A 22,983-nucleotide genomic window follows, 5' to 3' on the forward strand; every position below is an offset into this window, starting at 1 on the left:
CCCCCCCTCCCCCCCCTTTTCCCCCCCCCCCCCTCCCCCCCCCCCCCTTTTTACAGCTAATGTGGCACAGAAGCTGATGTATCCTGTAAATCTTGAATGCAGCGCTAGATTGATAACAGGCGATTAGACAGTTTAACCACAAACAGCTTGTTCATTTTTCACAAATGAAAACCACATGTGGTGTAACTAAAATTTCAGGCCCTTTTTTTTTTTTTTTTAAGGGTTGGGGTATGTATGTGTGTGTTTAAGATGTGCTTAAATAAGAATAAGATGCAATTAAAAGAAGTTACGTGTGTAAAAAAATGGAGAAGTTGCGTAGTTTCTTCTAGGGCATTTTCTCAAAAACCTTCATCAAATTCCGTTTTTACACTTTTACCAAAACTGAAATGGGAAAAAGATTGTATTCTCTTTTGGGCTTTCCTTTTTTTGTTATTAGGTTTTGTTTTTGGTAGGGGGCATAATATCCTTTGACTTTATGCCTTTTTATTTTTTCAGTGTTACACCTTTTATTCGAACGTAAATTCTGAAAGGATTTCTAAGATGGGGCATATGTAGTTTTCTAAAGGATGGTTTTCCTTTTTTTCTTTTTTTTTTTTTTTTTTAATGAAAAGTTGTTACTTTAGGTTTTATGGTTAGATACCAGACAATCCAAAAACAAAAATGGCCCCAATCAGGAAATTTATTTCATAGAGACGTTTATTGATTTGTAGAATTGTTTTGAAAGGTAGAGTTGAAAACTAGTGAATTCTGTTCCTATAGAAATGTTGGAGGTTCCTGGCAAAATGTGCAGGCGCAGTAGGTAACTGTCTAAGGCCAAAGTTATTACCACTCTCAGAGGAATCTAGCCATAGCCATTAAAAAAAAAAAAAAGTATTGGATCCATAAGAAGACAAATAAGCTGATAGAAAACTAACGCTGAGAGATCAGTGGTGATTTAGAATCATACCTCTAGAGAAGGTTCACAACACACCACTTTAGAGAACATTTAAAACATAGATATAGCCTAGTTAAATGCCTTTTAATGCCAAATAAAATACACTCTTTTTATCTTTATTTTTGCTTTACTACTTCAGTTATGCACCTAGCTTAAAGCTTCTTAGAATTCTGTGATGATTCCTGTTATCTAACTAGGAGGTGCCATTCCTCATAGAATAGTGGGTTTTTTCTTTGTTCCCTTTATTTTCCCTCTTGCTTAATAATTTTCTTACTTTTTAAATTTTTTTAAGAAAAAAATTTGCTTTCTAACTTTTCACTGGAACTTTCTTCCTTTTTAATCTGGCTATTTTCCATAGTATCTTCCAACTTTGAATTCTAACATTTTTCTGCCTATATGAGAGTACTTCAAAACGTTCATGGAAAGTTTCGTATTACCTTTTAATTCTATTTTTCCATGAACTTTTTGAAGTACGCTCGTATATACTTTCTTTTGGCCTGAATATCACTTTAGAGGGAAGATAAAGTTATTTGCTTTTTAGTTAGAACCCTTTCATCTAAGCTGCTAAGAAGTTCACATGGTTAATTTAGATAAATTTTTTTGCAGTGTTAATCACCTTTTAGATTCACTGGATCTTTTTTTTTTTTTTTTCAATAATCTTAATGTACCTTTGCAGTCATTTTGCAAAAGACAGTTAATGTGGAAGAGTTGATTCAATCTATCACAACAGTTTCCTGCTGAGTACAGATACCACCTCAGAATGTTTCTTAACACAGTCATGAAGGCACCCATTGCTAATCAGTGAGATAAACCCATCCCTTCTGCAGACACTTGTATTTTAGGATTCCCAAGAAGGGATTTGCTATCCATAGTATAGTTCTATGGGGATGAGTCCAAGAAAAAAGAAACATGGAGTTAAATAAAGCTTATGACTTCATTACTACTGCCCCTATTTTAATAACACTGAAGTTTTTGCACAGCTACTTCAAGATGTGTTAGGGATAAGCCAGCATGCAAGGTGAGTCACATTTTGCCATCACTGGCAGAGCTCACCATTAAATGGAGCCCGGAGTTGTTCCTTTGCAAATGAAAAACTTCACTTACAATGTGAAAAATCATCCCTGAGTTTTTCATGTTTGCAAATGTTCGTTTCTGTGTATTAGGATTTCTTCATGCCTAGCATACCTGTTGATGCAAAAGGGAACAGGAAAGAACAAAAAAAAGAGTTGCTGTTTGGGAATGCTGTGGTATCTATGGAGTTTGAAAATATGCAGTATTCTGAGTACGAGGAAGAGCACATCTTTCTATCAAATTTTGTTAACTTGTAAGAATCATACGTTTCATAAAAAATGTTTTAATTTTATGGGCCCTGCTATGTTCCTGTCTAATAAGAGGACAGTTCCCATGTGTCTGCTAACAAGTCACAGGTGAAAATTTAGTAGAAATGTAGTTTACAGACTGTCCTGCCCTGACTCAGTCTGCCATCCTCAGCCGTTCTGCAGCTGGTCTTCTGTAGTGCTCTCCGATCCTCATGAAAATGTTCAGGAAGGAAAACTGGTTCCTTTTAATACCCCTTGCTATTTTCTTTTGGAACCACTGTCTTCATTTTCCATCATCATTGTTGAAGTCATCAACACCACAGTATGGCTCACATTTTTACTCTGAGCTGAAAGGAAGTAGAAGTTATGGATCCTGATTATCTACATCAGATAGAAATAGGGTAATGGTAGCTAATTTGCAAACTCACAGATGATTTGCATAACAACTTGTACATGAACTGCAGCTTTCAGAGAAAATATTGAGAATTACAGAGTGGCAATCCCAGTTCCACTGCTGACATGCTGTGTAGCCCCAGCCAAGGTTGTTTGACCTCTCAGACTTTGAACTTCCCTTTCAGGAAAGTAAAGTAGGTTGAGTCACATTATGTCTAATGTCTCTTGCAGTTCCAGATTCTGTGCGTTTGTGACTGAGACAGGTGCACAAGTGAAAGAGGATGCTGTTTTTGATTGAAGGTACTGCCAACAGGTGTGTTAGTCTGGGAGTGATGGGGGAAGGTTTTGAATAGTGGAAAGGCTTAGTTGGCCTGGGGTGGAGGGGAGGCAAAGTACTATTTGGGGTTTTTTAGCCAAGAAGGGTTATTTAGGGGTGACATACAGTGAGTAGAATTCATTGGTGGAATCCAGTGTATGAACTCCCTGATACAAAGTGTGAGAAGAGCTCAAGATTGATTTAATTTTTATCTGAAACTTGTTAATATATCACTGGAAGATACCCTTTTTGTTGTGCAGAATCCTAGCAGAGTCAGTATAGTGCTAAGTATGAGATGAGCTGAATTTGGCTGGGGAATGGGCTTGGCTTAGTATATGCTAGGACAGTTAATTGCCAGCATGGCATGATCTGAAGGTTACTAAGGAATCTCCTCCTTTAAATCTGTCTTTTTTTGTTTCTTGACTGATGCCTAAAGGTCTAAAATGAACTGTTTTGGTTTTGCTTCTTTTTTTGAATTGATAGAAGTTTTCCTGGGAAGAATAGCACATTAAAGAGAAAAAAACAGGGCAGTGTGGGAGTACTAGGTTTGTGAGAAATCACAGGTTTGTAAGGGAAATAGGGAGTAAACACAAAGAAAAAGGAAGCAGGGAGTGACAGCTCATTTGATACGGTATCTTGAAACCCATATTTGCAAGTTCATAAATTGATACCTGTAGCATTTAGTAGCCGCTGAGAAGTAGCCATCCCCAAATGTCTCCTTTAAACGTTTACCCATTTTACTTACGGTACCAACACGAGTGCTACTTGTTATGGGTGCTACTTGGCTGGTTCATTGATAGAGTACTTGGTGGTTTAAATGAAATGCAGATTAGGTAAAAAAAATAAATTACTTTCAATAAGGTTAGGGAAGTGAAGGCTGTAAATAAAATATACATTCACAAACAGACAAATGCTATTAGGAAATCCAGCTCAGTCCATGCCAAGCTGTTACTGTCTAAATTGCCTTCTTTCTTCCTGGCTTGCAATTAATTTTTGCTTGTATGTTTAGAGATTGGGGGAAGGGTAATAGCCTAATGGATAATGATTTTATTTTAGCAGTTTGATTAAGGAGACTAAATAACTTGGACCCTGGATAACCATAAGGACTAACGCTTTATCCATCAAGTGTAATTTCTAGACAGAAGTTTGTGTTTAAATTTCTGGGTAAATTTAGCCTTGAGCTATGTATAATGTAAAGTTATGAGATGGCTTTGTGCTCAGTTATTTTCTGCCTGTCTCCTCCCTTACCGTCTTGCCTCCTCACTCACATTTCCTTCTTGCATTCTCCATTTGACTAGCTACCTTCTGCCCTGTTCTCCAGTCTGACAGGCAAGTGCTTTACAGCTGTTTGCTCTTTGAGAAGTTGTGAAGAGCAGTAGCTGATCCCAGCCAGTTTCCTAGCATTTGCAGAGCCACCCCACATTGAAGGCCACACCACTGTTGTCTGCCTCACCCTGCGCCATCCTGTGTCTGCCCAGCTACCTATCCTCTTCTGTTTGGGAAACCCATGTGTCTTCAGAAAAACTTGTTAGTGTTCCTCTCCTGGCAGATAGACATTTCTCAAAGGAGACTCTGCTAATCTTGTTTACCTTTAGAGTTACTTGAATAGTATGAAGGTAACCAAGTTAGAATGAAGATGGGTCATTTCAGAGGTTGTAAACCCATTCTCTGAGTTTGTAATGGGACCAGGAAAACAATGAGGTATGTATGTGCTAGTGCAATTGGCAGTTAAAAAATGTTTAAGCTATAGAACCATTGCTTTATGAATGAAATCTCATCCAGAGCCAGAATGTATAAATCAGATAAAAGTCTTCTCCCATTTTGATTGAGCTGAGGATTGGGTAGGGGCAGAGACCTTCTCATCAATGCCCCACCCTACACCTTAGGGAGCTTCTGAGACACCCTTGATGGGAACATGGGGCTTCTCAGGGCACAATCTGGGAATTACTGTACTACTGATTAGCTATTTCCCTCTATCCTGTCTCTAAGAAGCATGGTTTGTTAGTGGCAAAAAAAAAACAAAGGAAATTTGTTTCATGAGTCCATAAATACAAGGTTTTCTAATCTACTAGGAGCTTATATAAGAATTCTGGAAAAATATTTGAAGTGTATGTGTGTCCACATATTTGGTATATATGTATGCATGTACACACACACACACACGGGGATGGGGAGGCATAACATTCAGGGGTTCTTAAGCTTTGGCCCACCTTCCCCAAGGGGACTATGAACTTGGATGGAAGAAAAAAATACATCTTTATTTTCTCTAACCTCTTACTGAAAGTTGGCATTTTATTCAATTATCAATCTAGGCAAGAAATCACAGTAGTATTAGCAATACCTATGAATTTGTCACCAATAAAAATCACAAATATTTTCATATCACATTAAGTTGTTGCAGATATCTTAAAATATCATTTTTGCTCATCACTATAAAATTATAGTAGTTATTAGATCTGTTGCTAGATCTTATTTAGTGTATTAATAAAGAAGCACATATATCACAAATTTTTGATAGTTGTATTTCAGTATAATTGGTTTTCTTTCTGATCTTATGTATTTTATTTCAGGCACATAAAAATGTTGTTCTGAAAAGGCATCCATGGGCTTCACCAGACTGCCAGAAGGGTCCCTGGCACAAAAGAGATGAGGCCAATGATTAGATAAATTGAGCAGAGGGGAAAAAAAAATTATATTTTTTAGCACATTAGCTGAGGAATTCTTGAATTTACCTGGGGAACATTTATTTTTTTATTTGTTTATTGCTTTTTAGTGTGCTTATTTTTCAAGTGCCTTTCACTCCAAAGCATATAGGACTAGCAGGGGTTAGGATAATTGCAATAACATTTAAAACAAAAACAAAAACCTTACGGACAACTTTTTCTCTAACATTATTTGTTTATTGCTTTTTAGTGTGCTTATTTTTCAAGTGCCTTTCACTCCAAAGCATATAGGACTAGCAGGGGTTATGATAATTGCAATAACATTTAAAACAAAAACAAAAACCTTACGGACAACTTTTTCTCTAACATGCAGATGCTCACATATAGTGCTAGACTTCATGGGAGAATGCCTTTTCCCTTGTACTAGAAATTTTTTGCCAATTGAACTACACCTTTAATATCTACTTAAACTTGAAGTTTAAGTGATTCTTACCTCACTGGACAAGAATTGGGAGAAATGAATTCCCGTTAGATCTGTCCCCACATCACTGAGGCTGCACAGTGGCTGGCACATAGGTGGCACTCAGTAATTATCTGTGGAAGATTGGAATGATTCAGAAGCAAATTTCATCTGGTCACAATTTTGCCCTCACAAAAGCCAGCATTTTCCTAAGGGAGCCAGCATGGGGCGAGAGTGGGCTCAGAAGGGCAGAGTAGGGTCAGACTCCTCGACTCCACTCCTGCCGTTCCCCCCACCCCCCGCCCCCAGACCCTTCAGAGCTTGCTTTCCCCAAGTGTAAAATGAGATCAGTGGTTGTAAGGAGTAACTGAGACAGGCTGTGCAAAGCTCCAGCCTCCCTTGTCTCCTTTAATTGGTAAAATTATAACATGGCCATTGTCGCTGGGAACCACCTGATACTTCTAGAAATATTTATGCTTTTTTTAATGCCTACTTGTGAATCACAAGATTTGGGTCTCTCAAATCAAGCCAGTTTCTGAAAGCAGGTTTGCATAATGGATAAAATGATGCAGTTTTGGCCACAAAATGGGTATTACTTTATCAGCAAAATCATAAGCAAGTTGGGAGCTCATAATGACCCTGCTCGCTTGATTGTTCCTCTTAGGATATAATTCCCATAACTTTTATAATCCCAAATCACCTTCCCCTGGTTTTAAAAATTCTTTGTTCTCTCTCCTAGAACATCATAGAAGGAAGATTTAAATTTTTAATTCCAAGCCCCTAAATATGCATAATGGAGAGTATAGTTCATTTTAGCAGATATCTGCAGTGTTGAAAAGCTTTATATTAAATCAGTTAAAAATGCAGTGGCAGAAATATCTGTTTAAAACACCCTGGTAGAAAGTTATTTTGTAGTGGTTATTTTACCTATTAGATTATTTTACCTATTTTACCTTTGCCTAAAAATTATTTTATGAGTTATTTTTATAAGTTTTTTTTTACTTCTTTTTGCACATGGCATATGCCAATATTCAGCAACATTTTTTTAATGATTTTCAAAATTTTGAATAGGAAAATAATACTGTAAATCTTTCGTAGTGACTTTAGGAAGCAACATGATAAGAAATTTATAACATTACAATATTAAAAGCACATATTCATTTGGGTTGAGAGGTCTGCAGAAAAGTAAATTGTCCTATCTTAAGCTTCTTTTTTAAATGATCAGATGTATTTGCCTTTGTCCGAAGCCTTTGTTGGTGCTTCACTGTCTCCTTAAAACAGTGGTTCCCAGAGTGTAAGCTGAGCTCAATTTGAACCTTATTTCTTTAAAATGCAAGAACACCATTATGAAAACAAATTGTTGGACTTGGCTACCATACATGAGCCCTCAGGGATTACAGAGGTGTGTACAGTTTCTTACCACTAAGCACCACTAATTGTGCCATTTTTATATCTTTCTCTGTCCCCCACCCCTATTTATTGACACTGCATTTTGTTAAAGTGAATCTTTTGGCACATTTGTACACTCATTGAAGTGAGCCTCGGGGTGTTTCCAGGCACTTTGGGTGAAGGAAAGTGAAGAGTTTGTCATTCAAAGGGCTATTTGGGTTCACATTTGTTTGTGACAAATGTAACTAAGATAGCAGGGTTGGGGGTGACCAGAATAAAGAAACCTGTCCTGTCGACATTAGATCATGGAAGAAATGCTAAGGTACTGAACCGGAGCAGTAGGAATGAAAAAAAAGAAACAAATACAAGAGACGTTCTAAGGGCGTAGAATTGACAGGAATTTATGACTGTTCAGTTATAGAGGAAACAGACGAGAAATTAGATTTTTAATTAAAGCCGTTTGCTATATATATATATATTTTATTACAAAAGCAGTACATAGCCACTATAGGAAAAGTCAGAAATTACAAGCATAAGGAAGAACATAAAAATACCTGTAATCCCAGTGACCTAGATAGTCACTTTTAATATACTGATTTATGCTCTTTATATATACGCACGATATGCATGTATATGTATATGTCTTACATTCATTCATATACTATACATACGATTTAATTCTCTGTTAAGGTGTATTTGAGTTATATTCAACTTTTGCTGTCACATATATTGTGAATGTAAACTTCATTATAGTTAAATATTTGTATACATCTTTAATTATTATTTATTTAGGATAAATTCTCAGAAGTGGAATTATTAGACCACAAAAAGCCATTTATGTTTAAAAGGTGATAGCTAGACATTTTACATTCTACATTTTCACATTGCCTTTCAGAAAGATTATACCAGTTTGTATCTATTTACATACCTAGTTGACTGGGTGAATTAGGCGTAGTTGATTCAAAAGTAACTGGTCTACCTAGTTTTCCCAGCACCCTGCTAATTTATTCTGCTCTTTTTAAAATTATTCTTCCTACTTTAAATATTGCCCATTCTTCAAAGCTAAGCCAATATTACTCTTCATACATGAAGACTTCCTTGACTATTTCACCCCATCTCTTCTTCCTCTCCACTTGGAGCCCACTTGATGTCTGCCCATCAGTGACCTTTATCACATGCTTCTTTGCACTAAAAGGTTTTTATTGTTTGTTTGTGGTAGCTGGCCGGTATGGGGATCCAAACCCTTGACTTTGGTGTTATAATGCCACACTCTATCCAACTGAGCTAGCCGGCCAGCCCTAGAAGTTATTTTTGAATGCCAGGTCTTTCCAAGTATAACTATGAGCCCTTTAAGGCAAGTGCTTTCAGTTGAGTTCATCAGAACTTTTTGTAGTTATCATGGACTAAGTGTTGGGCTGAGTGTATTCTATTACGTTTGTACCAGCCACTATATTGTGAAATTAATGTCATTAATATCTGCACTTTGTAGAAAAGGATCTGAGGCTCAGAAAGGTAATTTGCTGAAGTTCACATAGATAAATGCCTATATAGGATATAAACCTTTATTGGTATATAGAGGTGTTTGAGAATGACTTGTAGGAGAAGTGGTATTTGGATAAGCAGAAAAAGTGGCTTTTCCATTAGAGAAAACGTGTGAGGAGTGGAGAGTAGAATGAGGGGCAGTGTTGGGCAGTAGCTGAGAAATAGTCCAATGAATTTGGACGTGAGTGTGATTGGGAAGAACCTTAAATGAAACCCCCGGGAGTGTGACCTTTTCCCCTGTATTGGGAAGCCATTGAAGGTCATATTGAGCAGTAGGATAACTATGGCAGTTTGAAAGTGGTAGACTAATGCTGTGGTTTTCATCCTTGGATCCTTTTTCCAAGGGCATCTCAAAGATGGTTAAGGAGATTCAAAAAAGTTTAACTTGTATATTTACTGATCAGGACATTCCATAGGCTAAATTAAACTCCAGATTACGTGTCTTTTGTAGGAATCACATCAACTCTGTATGATAACAGTGGTTCTCTCTCCTTTGTCAAAGCTGTAGTCATCATTGATGTACTTTTCTCCCTAAGTTAAAAGAGGAAAAGGAATGATTACTTAAAAGCTTTTTTGTTCAGAAATCAAAACAATTGTTCATTGGAAGTAATTAAAAAGAATGGTTGGTGTCTAAGGGAGTAATTCAAGGAAAGAGGTGCCCCAGCTCTGACAAGTCAGCGATGGGCAGAATAGGAAAGAGAAGACGGTTCTTTATCGTAGAAGCAGAGACTAAAAGTGATGAAAATGAACCTGGGGAGTTTGGAGTTTTCAGTTTTTTAATTAAGAATGAGGAGAAAATTAAAACGTAACATTTGAAGGCAGAGTATATAAATGTTAAGAAAGAGCCAGATCATATCACTGAAATTTATATAATACCAAAAATATATCTTAGGCTGAAAGGGAAAAACAGGTAAGACATTTTTTTTTCAGAGTCTGATACTGATATTCAAGTATCAGACTTAAGCCAGATTTTTGTTTTGTTTTAGCTTTGAAGAAACTGTCCTAAAAGCAGGTTTGAACTATATATAAATATTAAACTTTTAAATTAGGTATTTTCCAAATCTAATGTTTTGAAAATAAAATTCAGGCCTTCTTTGGAAATTCTCTGTTAGTTTCGTAGGTTGCCTAGAATTTCATACTTTTATCTTCATTCCTCCTTTTTCTTTTTCTTAAATTCTGTCTTCTGAAAATATTCTTTAAAACATGAGATCTCCTTTTCGAGTAAGAACCATTTCTACTATGGCCAGCTTGTCATAGGATAATCTTGATAATTTGTAGCAAAAGAAAAACCACTGTATTTTTGTGTGCCCTAAAGCCAATGGCTTTGAAAAAGTGGAAGAGAGATGAACATAAAAACCATGGAAAACAAAAGATTTTTACTTTTTTATCTGATTAAGTAAGGACAATGGAAAAATAATTTACCATTGATTCTGAGTGTTCCTTCTAAATGTACTAAATTTTAATGAAAGCTTTTCCCCTGGTTGTATAAACATTATTTCTTTATGTTAATAACATACCAGAAATTCTGCTAGAAGTGTTTAACTTCTTAATGACAAAGTGGCAAAAATTTACTCAAGTTAGAAATTTCTGGATAGCCATTTTATATCCTGTTATTACCCCAATATGGGAACCCACAGACTTTTGACTAAGATATTGAGTCTCTTAAGTAAACTGGAGGGTCTAGGGGGAACTTAAAAAAACAGTAACAGTTTTGGAGTTTAAATATAGTAACAATTTAAAAGGGCATCATGATTTTTTTTCTTTTCAGCCAATACAAGTATCAGAAACCACACATTGAAGATAAATTTACTCACCCACGTATGTTTTTAAAATTAGATTTCTGGGGCCGGCCCGGTGGCGCACTGCTACAGTGCGCCGCTTGGGAACGCGGCGGTGCTCCCGCCAAGGGTTTGGATCCCACATACAGACAGGTTCCCGCTCACTGGCTGAGCGAGGTGCGGGTGCAACACTGAGGGTTGCGATCCCATTGCCGGTCCCGGTCCAGTACGGGCGCGACACTGAGGGTTGTGATCCGTTGCCGGACACAAAAAAAGACAAAAAGGAAAATAAAATAAAATAAAATAAAATAAAATTAGATTTCTTTTTAAAACTCGTCTTTGAATGATGTGGATGTAATGTGCTACTTTTACAAGGGAAAATGCATTTACCGCTATGTTAGATTTCTTTTTAAAACTCATCTTTGAATGATGTGGATGTAATGTGCTACTTTTACAAGGGAAAATGCATTTACCGCTATGTCTCTGTTCAAATTTATTTTCCATATTTTCTTTAATAAGACCAATGTTAACTTAGCAGGAAAAGTTACTTGCAGTGCCTGCTGAGATTCTCTTCACTTTACACAGGGTAGATGTTATTACACTGGGGAGAAAGATTAATCCGTTTCCTGCTAATTCCATAGAGGAGAACATGTATCTTTATTAATGTTAATGGTGGGGGCCTCTCATTATGTTATAGAATAATCTACTTTAGCAAAGGTTTTCCTTCAAAAGAACTTCATAACATTTAAAGGTTAATATGTTAGGTAAAAAACAATATCTTAAGACAAGCGTTTTTATTACAAGACATGATGGGATGGTTTTTATTAAATTATATGATTTGAATGGGGAAGAAGAAGAAGTACATCGCTTCTTGGCCTCAACTTTAATGCCTTTAATCAAATAATGACCTTCTGGAAAATAGTTAATTTTAAGCATTTGGAAAGATCAATACCACTTTGCCACCAAAAAATGGCCCAGATGATGAAATTTGATGTATTTAAAGTATCATTTCACCCTTTTAACCTAGTAAATAATTTAAAGTGCTTTCAGTATTGTTGTGCCACTGTTTTGTTTCTCACTGTTCAAGTGTTGTGATTTTCCATGAAAAAGATTGGAAGTCGTCATAGGAAGCATTCAGGCCTCACACCTAGAAGGGGGTTGTATGTCCATTAGGTCTTGAGTATCTCTGCATTAGCCCCCCCGCCCCCAAAAGTAATATGTTTAAATACTACATTTGAGGCAGAGTATGTATAAAGCATACAGGGTGTGCATGTGTAACCCCTCTGTAGTGTTTTAAAGGGGTGGTTTAAAACATAATTAGTCACTTTGCATCTTTTGTGATATCTTTAAACCTTTATGCTAAAGGTAAAGGATTTGTAGCATTGACAATTAGAACCCATTTTCCCCTGGCTTATAGAACACTGATATGAAATTACCCTTGAGTGCCGACAGCTTTGTAAATAAAAAAAAAATTGCCCTCTATTAGTGTGTTTGTGGGCAGATTAAAAACTGTCTTCATTAGCATAAGTAACACTTACAGATTCTTTTAAAAGTAGAAAATTATTTGCTGAATGATAAATTGCTAGCTTTATACTTAGTTGTTGAAAATGTACTCATTCAAAATGCCCGGTGTAGTTTAATCTATAGTACTGAATTTTTGTTAGAAGTTCTATTTAATGGATTATGTACTTAATCCTTATTCCTACTACTTGCTAAAATGTAATTCATGCTTTCCACTAAAATGTTTGTATCAAATACTTTCCTATTTAGGTTGATTTCTTTTAATATCATATATTATTATACTATAAGCCCCAGAGATTGGAACAAAATACTCCTGCAAATAACATGTAAAAAGATGAGAGTGAGGGGAAATAAATACAGAGTATAAAATGTTTTGCTCCTTAGAACTCATATTACCATTCTGTTTTTTAAAATGTATTTTTCCTTCTTTGTTGCAGCAAGAATTGTCATTTTCTTTCTCTTTTTTTTTTCCCTGTACTCCAAGGTTTTACTTCTTTATTTGTTTATTTATTTGTAATGGAAACGTAATTAATTATACATATCTGTGGGGTACAGCATCGAGTATCAATACTTGTGTGCCATATTTGATCTTTTTCATAATAGCTATTCTAACGGGTATGAGGTGACATCTTGCTGTGGGTTTAATTTGCATTTCCCTGACGGTTAGAGATGTTGAGCATTTTTTCATGTATTTGTTGGTCATTTGTATAACTTCTTCTGAGAAATGTCTGTTGATGTTCTTTGCCCATTTTTAATTGGGTGATCTGTTTTCTTGCTATTGAGTTGTTTTCTTCCTCCCTGTATATTTATTGCATTAAATGACTTTTTCTCAGAGGATGCCGAAGTCTATTTTCCCCTGGAAAACTAGTTATGTTATATACTCCCAGCTTTCTCACACACCAGGGCCTTTAAGAGTTCTCTTTTTAATACATGTGAGGCTTTATAGATACGATAAATTCATTCATGAAAGGAGGTTACTTTCCTACCTCAGTTAAGATCATTGTGTACCCTCTCTTCATTAAAATGTTAGAAGTGAATTGACTTGAATTAACTGTTCTAAGAAGAGTGGAGTGGAAATCAGAGATTGAGTTTGGTTGGAAATTAGCAGCTGAGAGATGTAGGTGCCAGGATTTTTATTTAAATGTGGTACAACAAGATTCTGTCAGTAAAGCACATCATTAGAATATTGAGTTTAGAACTGCTAATTTTTCCTTTAAAATGAGCATACAGTCATGTGTTTCATGGACCATAATAAATTGCCATTGTGTTGTCATTGAGTTTGTTTTGCTTTTTTGCAATACTGGTTTGGCAGTCATTCCTCATTTTCTCTTTTTCTTTTTTCTTTTTTTTCCCAATCTTACATTTCTTTAATAGATCCCTAATCAAAACCAGTCAAAAGAACGTTATTTCATATAGTCTTAGGTTTAGCATCTTTTGCACCGTTTTCTTGCTTACGGTAGCAAGACATTTGCAGATGGTTCTTGGTTACTATGAAGTACATAACAGTATTTCCTTTGTGGCAGATGGATTTAAGACTTTTAGTTCTCAATAAATGTAGGTTTACAATACATAACTTTACAGGATTTGTGTTGTATATAACAGGTTTGAACATATTATCTCAGAATTCATCTGCATGGCATTTTCAGCTTATTCGGGGTCCATGCCAGTTTTTTTAAGTAATAGGGGGAGTGCTCTGATTGATAGCAACAGCTCAAGGCGTGATTTTGAATAGAAACAAAGGGTTTAGAACAGAAGGTGTCAAATTAAACTTTGTCAGTTTGAAAAGTAGTAACATCCTGAAAGTTTTACTAATTTATTTACATGTGGCTACTGTTTATATTTTGCCCTCTTTATATGCAGCGTAATGTTGCTTGGCAAATTTACTTCATTTAAAGTTTAGGTTGTTCCTTGTACCATTTCAGTTTTCTAAGAATGGATTGGTCTCATTATTTTAAGGCTGTAGTCCCCTGTCTTCTCTACTGTTCAAAGTGGTTGTGATCTAATTTAATTTTGAGAGTAGTTTCCTACTCCCACCTGTGTTCTTATATCAAGTCCCAGAGACCTTTCTAAAAACACAATTATGTTCACATTTTGCAGCAAAGCACTGTATTTCATTCCTCATCTCCTCTCCCAAGTAAATCTATACAGTTACCATATAAAAACCAGTACAGTACTTTGGGGAATCATTATTTTTATTTGTCAAATATTGCAAATATTTTGACATATTCATTGTCTAAGTTTATTTGCTTTAACAATATCACTTATGGAAAACTGACCTAGAAAAGGTATTGGGGAATTAGAAAGCATTTGACTTCTTTAGTCACTTTTATGCAAAACATAGATCAGATTACTGTCATCATTAATAGAATCATAATTGATAGGATTTGAGGTAGTCAAAATATTTCAAAGTATTTAACTAGTATTAGAATAAATTAATCTTATTTTTGCCAGTGTAAATTGGGAATGAGCCAATTTATTTCTACACTGACAAAGAACTAATGTGTCAAAATGTCTGTTTTTCATTATTTCTTAAGAGATGTGCACATCGAGAAAAGCATCCCCCCCACTTTTTGTTTCTGTGGAATATCCTTGTAGAACTAACAGTTCCCAGCTGCACCGTTAAATATTTTTCTAAGAGGCATCTGATTTCAGTCTCCTAAAATCATCATGTCTCTTGAAAGGCTAGCAGAGACATGCTTCAGCTTATAATTCATCAAATTATTTTTAGATAAGGAATTAGAAGTATTATTTAGGGGCAGAGGTTAATAGCAAACTACTGGAAATGTTATGTTAGTCATGGGCAATTAATAAAAATAAGGATCTGTCTCGTAAGTATAGAGACATAGAAGTGACAATATGAGCAAAATATTTGTTGAATGAGTCAGGGCTCTTTTTCTGAAATATTTGTTAAACCAGCATGAGTGTGATTGTTTAGGAATTAGCTATCATTATTAGCCATTTTAAAAGAACTAATGATTTTCTTTTCCAAAGAACATCTGTGATCCACATGTTTTTTCACATATATCCAAGTGCTAACTGATCTCTGCGTTACTTTCAAAAGTTTCTAAAGGACGCAAAAAATCATTGGAGATTTTCAGCTCTCTCCAAGAAGCTTTTCTTACATGAATCATTCTTAATTTAACTTTTAGCAATTTTTAGTTACAAGCATTTATTTCTAAAAAAAAATTCTTAGATGTTTAATGTTTAGCACTTACTGTAATAGTACAATACTACTAGCTAAGCTTTAAAAAAAAATCTTTTCTCTATTCTTTATGAACCTTCTAACTTCTCTTGAAAGGTAAATAAAATTGTGTGATTTGCTGGGTTCAAGCATAGGAGTCCTGTCAGTTGTCATAGCTAACAGATGCAGCCAAAAGGGAGAGGGAAAGTAATCTTAATCACAGTTAACATTCAAGCCTACAGGATGATATAAATCTAAAACCTACACAGCAACCAAAAGAAAAATAAAGAAATAGCTTAGATATAGGAAAATATATAATATCTTCATGGCTTAATTCAGATAGCAAATATTTACTAGTAAGATCTAAATGAACATCTCCAGGGCACCATGTGCAAGTGGGTCTCAAATACTTCAAATACTCAGAGACAGTTTTATAGTTAATATTATATTCACATAAATAGAGCTGAAATATGTGGTATTCTGGAAATAAGCATAGAATTGCTGTGGTTAGAAGAGATGCATGTTCAGTGACTGTGATCACTGTGATTATTATTTTTTATTTAGCTAATATTCTTTCAGGTAAATCTTCACTGTGCTGCCTGCTCTCTTAACCTTGAATTATGTATTCAGTGGCACTGAATGAGTGCATGATGGCATGACCACCCCCATGTATATATTTGTTTAATTAAAAGACCTGTTTAATAGAAAATCAAAACTCTTAGGAAAATTAGTAGATCTCATGAGATTTAGCAGCAGTCACCATTGCCTAGTTAGTAGGTGGGCCTTGGGAAGCTAATCTCATTTCTCCATTTTTTTCTTTTAGAATCTCCAAGTAGGCCATTTGGGGGAGAACAGGCCTTCCTTCCACTGTAAATTGCAATCGGAAGAATTATTTTCTCTCTAATGGTTCAGTTTTAGAAGGGAAGGAAAGTCATGCCATCCTCTGGTCTTACCCCCAATAATATAAAAAACAAAACAAAACCCTTCTTGTCTAGACCTAAAAGTCACATAATAAAGCAGCTGTACTCTTTTCATTCCCATCCAACTAATTTACTTCAGATTTCCAAGAAACCTCTTTTTCTTAGGTCAGATTTTCTAAAAGCAGATCCTAGGATAGGGAATCAGATACTCATGATTTGGCAAAGCCCTGGAAGAAGTGAGATAAGATAGGGGAGAGGAAGGGGTCTGGTAAGAATGTAGGCTCAAAGTCCTAGCCCTAGATAGATGGGAGAGGGAACAGGAAGAATGGAAGGGGAGGTGGGGAGGGGACCATCTCCTAGAGAGTAAAGTGAAGGGTAGAGTGAGTTGTCCACTTTGGGACAAGGGGGCAGAGATTTTGTACCATTGGGTAAGCCAATCACTGGCCCTCCAGTGAGGAGTCAGTAAGGAGGTGGAATAACCTTCCAGGCATCTCCAGGAGAGATGACTCCAAGACATTTCTCCAGAGCAGGTGCAGCTGAGAGCTCTTAGTCCACAGCACAACAGCTAAGGGCTGGCTGCCTTAACTGGTGGGAGGTTGGGTGGGACACCCTCACTCTTCCTCCCCACCCCATTGCTTAGTGTCCATTGTGGCGGCCAAGATGAAGTTTTGAGATGGCAGCTAGAAAATGTACTCTGTTGGACCACTCAGTTCTTGATAGATAATCCCAGCATCAAAAACTGGATCTCGAGAGGCATCAGAAAGGTTCAAATCTTGGCATTCATTGGACATTTCTTTCTCTCTTGACCCAGGAAACTCATTAAAATTTTTGTTTGACAAACCATATGCTCACATTGCAGCAGCCAAAAAATAGGACTCCAAGGTCTCTTTTCAGAAAGTTCTTTCTTGGAGAATTCTTCTAATGCCCATTCTAATCCTTAAGCGTCATATTGGACAGCATTCTTGTTCACACAACTACATGTGTTCTTTCTGTCTCTTACACACACACACACACACACACACACACATTCACATTCATACATAGTTTTCTTTCTAATACAAAAATTATAAACTTAAGAAATACTTTTAGGAAAAAATTATTTCTAAAATCTGTCCTACTCCTCCTTTGATACCTTTAGTATCTTCAGAGGGCTCCTTGTCAGACAGGAAAGTTGGGCATGACTGGAAGGACACCCAACTGCTTTTCTCCCATTTCACATATCGCAGCATCGATATGCTTTTTTGCCCTTGGAGTCTGAAAAATACATCTCTTCTTTAAAATGCAAATCTAGACATTTATTAGAAACAGCTTGCCTCCTCAACAGCCACAGCTATCCTCTCCTAACAGGGTAAAAATGTTTGTTTTTTAAAGCAGATTGGAGTGCTTTGAGCTTACGAAAAAGTTAACTCAGGGTCTTTCCTTTTTAGCTTCTAGTGGAGAATGCCAGCCCCCTTGCACCCCCTCAATAGTCACAAGCTGATGTATTATGCCCTTGTCTCTAAGGGATGGTTGTGTGAGCTGTTACGCTGGAAAGAAGATCCTTCTCCAGAAAACAGGACCCTGTGGGAGAACCTCTCCATGATCCGAAGGTTCCTCAGTCTTCCTCAGCCAGAACGAGATGCCATTTACGAACAGGAGAGCAACGCGGTGCATCACCATGGCGACAGGCCACCCCACATGATCCATGTTCCAGCCGAGCAGATTCAGGTTCGTTTACCTTGGCCAATTCAATATAGCACTAAGTAAATAAAGCTTTAAACTTCGCAGGGAAATTAGCGTTTCTCTTCTTCCAGCCAGTCTAAACATAGGCTTTTTAGCAAGAGATAACAATACACTGCCATCTTGCTCGGAGGGATAAAAGAAAATTAACACATTTTTTCCCAACATGTGTATTGTGTTCCTCTGCCCTCATCTTTCCACCCCCAAAGTAGCAGGAACCCCCTTCTTATGCTTCTTGTTTGGCAAGTATGTCTTTATTAGTATTGGATTTTGTGCGTGAGTGCTTAAAAATTTTAGCATTTTTAAAAATCAGAATTTCAGACACCACCTATTTTTTAATTAATGCCCCACTGCCCCTGAGGAAAGGAATTACTGCTGTTGCTGTAGGGGAAGTTTGTAGAATCACAATTTTATACCTTGGATTCTGTCCAAAAAGAGGGGAGGGAAGCCTAACTGGAATCTTGCTTTGTGCTCTCTGGCCCTTCCTTCACTGGTAGCTGTGTCCCCATGCCCTCCCAGAGTGCAGGTTAGGGGTGAGTCATATCTGTTTGTCTTTCCTTTAGAGCCCCTCTCCCTCCACCCTTGGGAAAGGAGAGTCTAGAGGCGTTTTCTTACCAGGCCTGCCGACCCCTGCACTGTGGCTCGGTGCTGCTCCTCAGGTGAGCGGGCACAAGTTTCCTATGCCAGCAAGAAAGGGAGACAGAGGGGGTGGCGTAAAGACCTGCTCCCTTGATCAGGACTATCAGACCTGCAAAGGACATACTAACCGTGGCTGTGGCCAGAGGCCACTGTGCCAGCAGATACAACCTTGCACTTAGTTGTCACATCATGAGACTTGTCTCCCAGACACCCACTGAGGTGAATTCCCCTGTGAATTTTCTTTGAAAAGTTCTGGGATTAGGTAGTTTGTTGGTGCTCTTATGGCCTCAGTTGCTTTGAACATGTGTTGTAATTGAATTTGAGCTGTGTAACTTCTTTCTTTTAATTTCTAAGGGGATGTTTAGGGAAAAATGCCATTGCCTTCCAGAGTCCTCAAATTCTGCTATCTTTGTTGAATCACCTGCATTATTTCTTGGTACTGCTGTGGAAAAAAAAAATACGTATATGTAGCTAAAAATAATAGACTTATCCATCCACCAGAAAAAAAGTCCTTGAGTATGTATTAAAGATAAAACAAATTGAAAAAGAGAATCCCTTAGGATATCAAGCACTAGAGTAATCATGAGAGCCTGAAAAACTTACTGTTTAGCAAAAACAAAAAAGAGAAAGATATATATTAAGTAATAAAAATAGTACTTGTTTGAAAATGTAAATTGTTTTTAGTAAAATTTCTTCTTAAGGGGATAAAAGGAAATGCTTGGGCACAGTATAACCGTTCTGATATTTTGCCACTTAGGTTGATTTGCTATGCTGATAAGAATTATGGATATCAAGTGTACAGTATGTGCATGTGTCACACATTTTTTATGTATTGCTGTGTATGGAAATTACAGCACATATACAGATACTAATTATGAAAAAGTGTCTGTACACATTAAATTTAAATCCTAATCACATCTGAGTTTACTTTAGACAAAACAATTCGCTAGCTGTTGAATTGGTGGATTGAACCTTTATTTGGGGGTAAGAAAAAACTTGCAGTGTCAGCCTAGTGCAATTTGGTGAGAAACTGTGTGTGTGTTGTATTAAATTGGAACTGTCTGATAGAAAATTCACAAACGTGAATCTCAGAAATCCTTTGTACTCATAAGGGGTGTTTGCTGAATAAGAGCAGATGCTTATCTTCTATTCTTGCTCCATGTTTTAGCCATCCGGTGAAAGGGGACAGAACACACATTTCTTTACCCATAGTTCTTAACTCATCTTTCTAAAATGACTTTGAAATCCTTGCTTCTCAATCCTCATTTTAAATCTTTGTTAATTATTTACATCATAATTTGCACGGCTGTCTTCGCCTTTGATGCGTATCCTTCTGGTGAAGTTTATGCCTCGCGTTTTCAGAGTGCTGGGTTTTCACTTCCTCCACTGATCTCTGATGAGTAAGCACAGCAGCCCCCAAAAGCCGAATTAATTCATACCTTCCTAGGTCATGTCATTTTGATTTTTTTTTCCTAAATGCTGTGGGCTATTTAGCTGGCCTGCCTTTTTGTTCTGAATCTCTGTCCCTATCACAGAAGCTATATGTGGGATTCGTAACCACATGTTCTCTAATTCTGGTCGGCTTTGTGTGGAACTCCTAGGACGCAGAGCTCTGATTGTCTGCTTGTTTCTTTTTAGCAACAGCAGCAACAGCAGCAGCAGCAGCAGCAGCAGCAGCAGCAACAGCAGCAGCAGCAGCAGCAGCAGCAGGCGCCGCCACCGCCGCAGCCACAGCAGCAGCCACAGGCAGGCCCTCGGCTCCCCCCGCGGCAACCCACGGTGGCCTCGCCCGCAGAGTCAGATGAGGAGAACCGGCAGAAGACCCGGCCACGAACAAAAATTTCGGTGGAAGCCCTGGGAATCCTCCAGAGTTTCATACAAGACGTGGGCCTGTACCCAGACGAAGAGGCCATCCAGACTCTGTCTGCCCAGCTTGACCTTCCCAAGTACACCATCATCAAGTTCTTTCAGAACCAGCAGTATTATCTCAAGCACCATGGCAAACTGAAGGACAATTCCGGTTTAGAGGTGGATGTGGCAGAATATAAAGAAGAGGAGTTGCCTAAGGATTTGGAAGAGAGTGTCCAAGATAAAAATACTAACACCCTTTTTCCAGTGAAACTAGAAGAAGAGCTATCAGTGGAAGCAAACACGGACATTAATGCTGATTTGAAAGACTGAGATAAAAGTATTATTTTCATTCATCAGTGCCACTGGTATTTACTAACAAAATGAAAAGTCCACCTTGTATTCTCTCAGAAAACCTTTGTTGTTCATTGTTTGGCCAATGAATCTTCAGAAACTTGCACAAACAGGAAAGTTGGGAAAGGATAATACAGACTGCACTAAATGTTTTACTCTGTTTTACAAACTGCTTGGCAGCCCCAGGTGAAGCATCAAGGATTGTTTGGTATTAAATTTGTGTTCACGGGACGCACCACGGTGTGTACCCCGTAAGCATGATACCAGTGATTATTTTTTTAATTATTATTATTCTGGAGCCTCAAACAAGCATTATAACTTCTGTGATTATGATTTCCTTTCTTTTAATTATTTCTGTAACACTCCACACTGATCTTTGGAAACTGGCCCCTTATTTTAAAAAAAGAAAAAAAAAGAGTTTGTTACTCTATTGTATGTTACAAAAGAACTATAGACTGTGGAATGCAGTTTAAAGATGACATATGCCAACAAATGCCTTGTATTATATGGCACTGCCGTAATTCAAATTTGTTTTTATTTTGGAAATAAAAGTTCACTGTAATTTTTTTTCATTCTCATTGTTACATGATTTTTTAAAAAAAGGAAAAGAAAATGTGAAACACAATTTAGTCCTCATTATTTATTTGTAGATCCTGCAGCATCATGTTGTAATTAATTTTTCGGAAGTTTCCGTTAAATGTAATATTGCTTCTCTTGTTACCATACTGATTCTTTTCTATTTATAAATGTATTTTGATGGGCAGTAAAACAAAGTGTCTTAAAAGTTTTAAATAGAGAAAATGTGCTTTACACAGTTGCCTATAAAAAGTGCTCTATGTTATCCAAGCAATTCATACTATAAGCTTCACTCTTATTGTTGTATGCAATTTTTACTATCATGCAAATAAGCTTAGGTAAATAAAACTAATAGATCACCTTAGAAAATTATGCAATTAATGTGAAAATAATTGATGTTTGCAATGTGTCTTCCTTTGGTTTACAATCAATTTTAAAGCTACATCTGTATAAAATTTCTGTATAAAGGTGTATTTCTTTTTTATGAGTTTATGGCTATGAAAACACCAGCTATTTTGTTACAGCTGGCTGTTTTTATAAGTGTATCACAATTTTCTTTATGCAGAAATGTTCTGATTAGGAGTGGTTATTGACTGTAACTACACAATTAAAATTGTTTGTATGGTATGACATGGTAGGGTTTGTCTGCTTATGTGAAGTAACTTTCAAGAAGAATCAGGATGGACCTCTCATATAGGTGCATGTTAGTACTCTCTTGATCTTTGATTTTTTAAAAAGCAATTGAAAAGTCACTTGAAAAAATGTAAATTTAAATCACAAACACATGCCCATTTTTAAATGGGTATGAAATTTCACAATGAAGATGACCTGATTTTGGTTAACTTTTTGTTTAATAAACAGAGAGATAGGATGGTCAAAAGACTCTCCAAAAAAAAGGAAAATCCAGTCTCTAGCAGTTAATGTGCTTAGAATGGATTCATCTGCATTTATTCCACAATACTTCAATTATGGCAACCTTTTTCCTTAATCTGGTGTGTAAATGTTTTTAAAGGCTATTAATAGTAACAAGTAATGAGTAGAGGGAAAAGTGGACCTTCTTTATAAAAAAAACCCTAGTAAGCATCATTTTTTACAAGTTATAAATGGAATAAGTTAATAACTCAGATCATTTGGTTGCATATGTCGTAACTATAAGAACTACATGAAGAAAATAAGAATAACACACCTGGAATTTAAACACAATCTTCAAAATTCTTGCAACATAACACTTAGTAAATGCCAGGATATGCAATGAGGTGTGCTAATGGTCACAGAAATGATTGAGGCCAGTGTTGCAGTTTTGGGTGGTTTTTGGTTTTTGCTTAGGTTTTTTTTTTTTTTTTTTTTTTGCTGTTTTTTTTTTTTTTTTTTTTGTTTGGGGGGGGGGGGGGGGGGGGTGGACATTGGTATTTTTTCCACTTTATCTTTTGC

General features: G+C 36.6%; 1 protein-coding gene across 1 annotated transcript in view; it reads left to right on the plus strand.

Moving 5' to 3' along the window:
• The window catches only part of SATB1 (SATB homeobox 1), a 79,047-nt gene extending 56,865 nt beyond the window's left edge, over window positions 1–22,182 (plus strand). Inside the window, exons 10-11 of the mRNA XM_008587391.1 lie at window positions 17,920–18,123; window positions 20,437–22,182. Of these exons, the coding sequence (XP_008585613.1) occupies window positions 17,920–18,123; window positions 20,437–20,955 (723 nt within the window). The 3' untranslated portion in view covers window positions 20,956–22,182. The remainder of the gene's footprint in view (window positions 1–17,919; window positions 18,124–20,436) is intronic.
• The last annotated feature ends 801 nt before the right edge of the window (window positions 22,183–22,983 follow it).

This window comes from Galeopterus variegatus, unplaced genomic scaffold (assembly GCF_000696425.1).
Source record: "Galeopterus variegatus unplaced genomic scaffold, G_variegatus-3.0.2 Scaffold4363, whole genome shotgun sequence".
Taxonomy (NCBI): domain Eukaryota; kingdom Metazoa; phylum Chordata; class Mammalia; order Dermoptera; family Cynocephalidae; genus Galeopterus; species Galeopterus variegatus.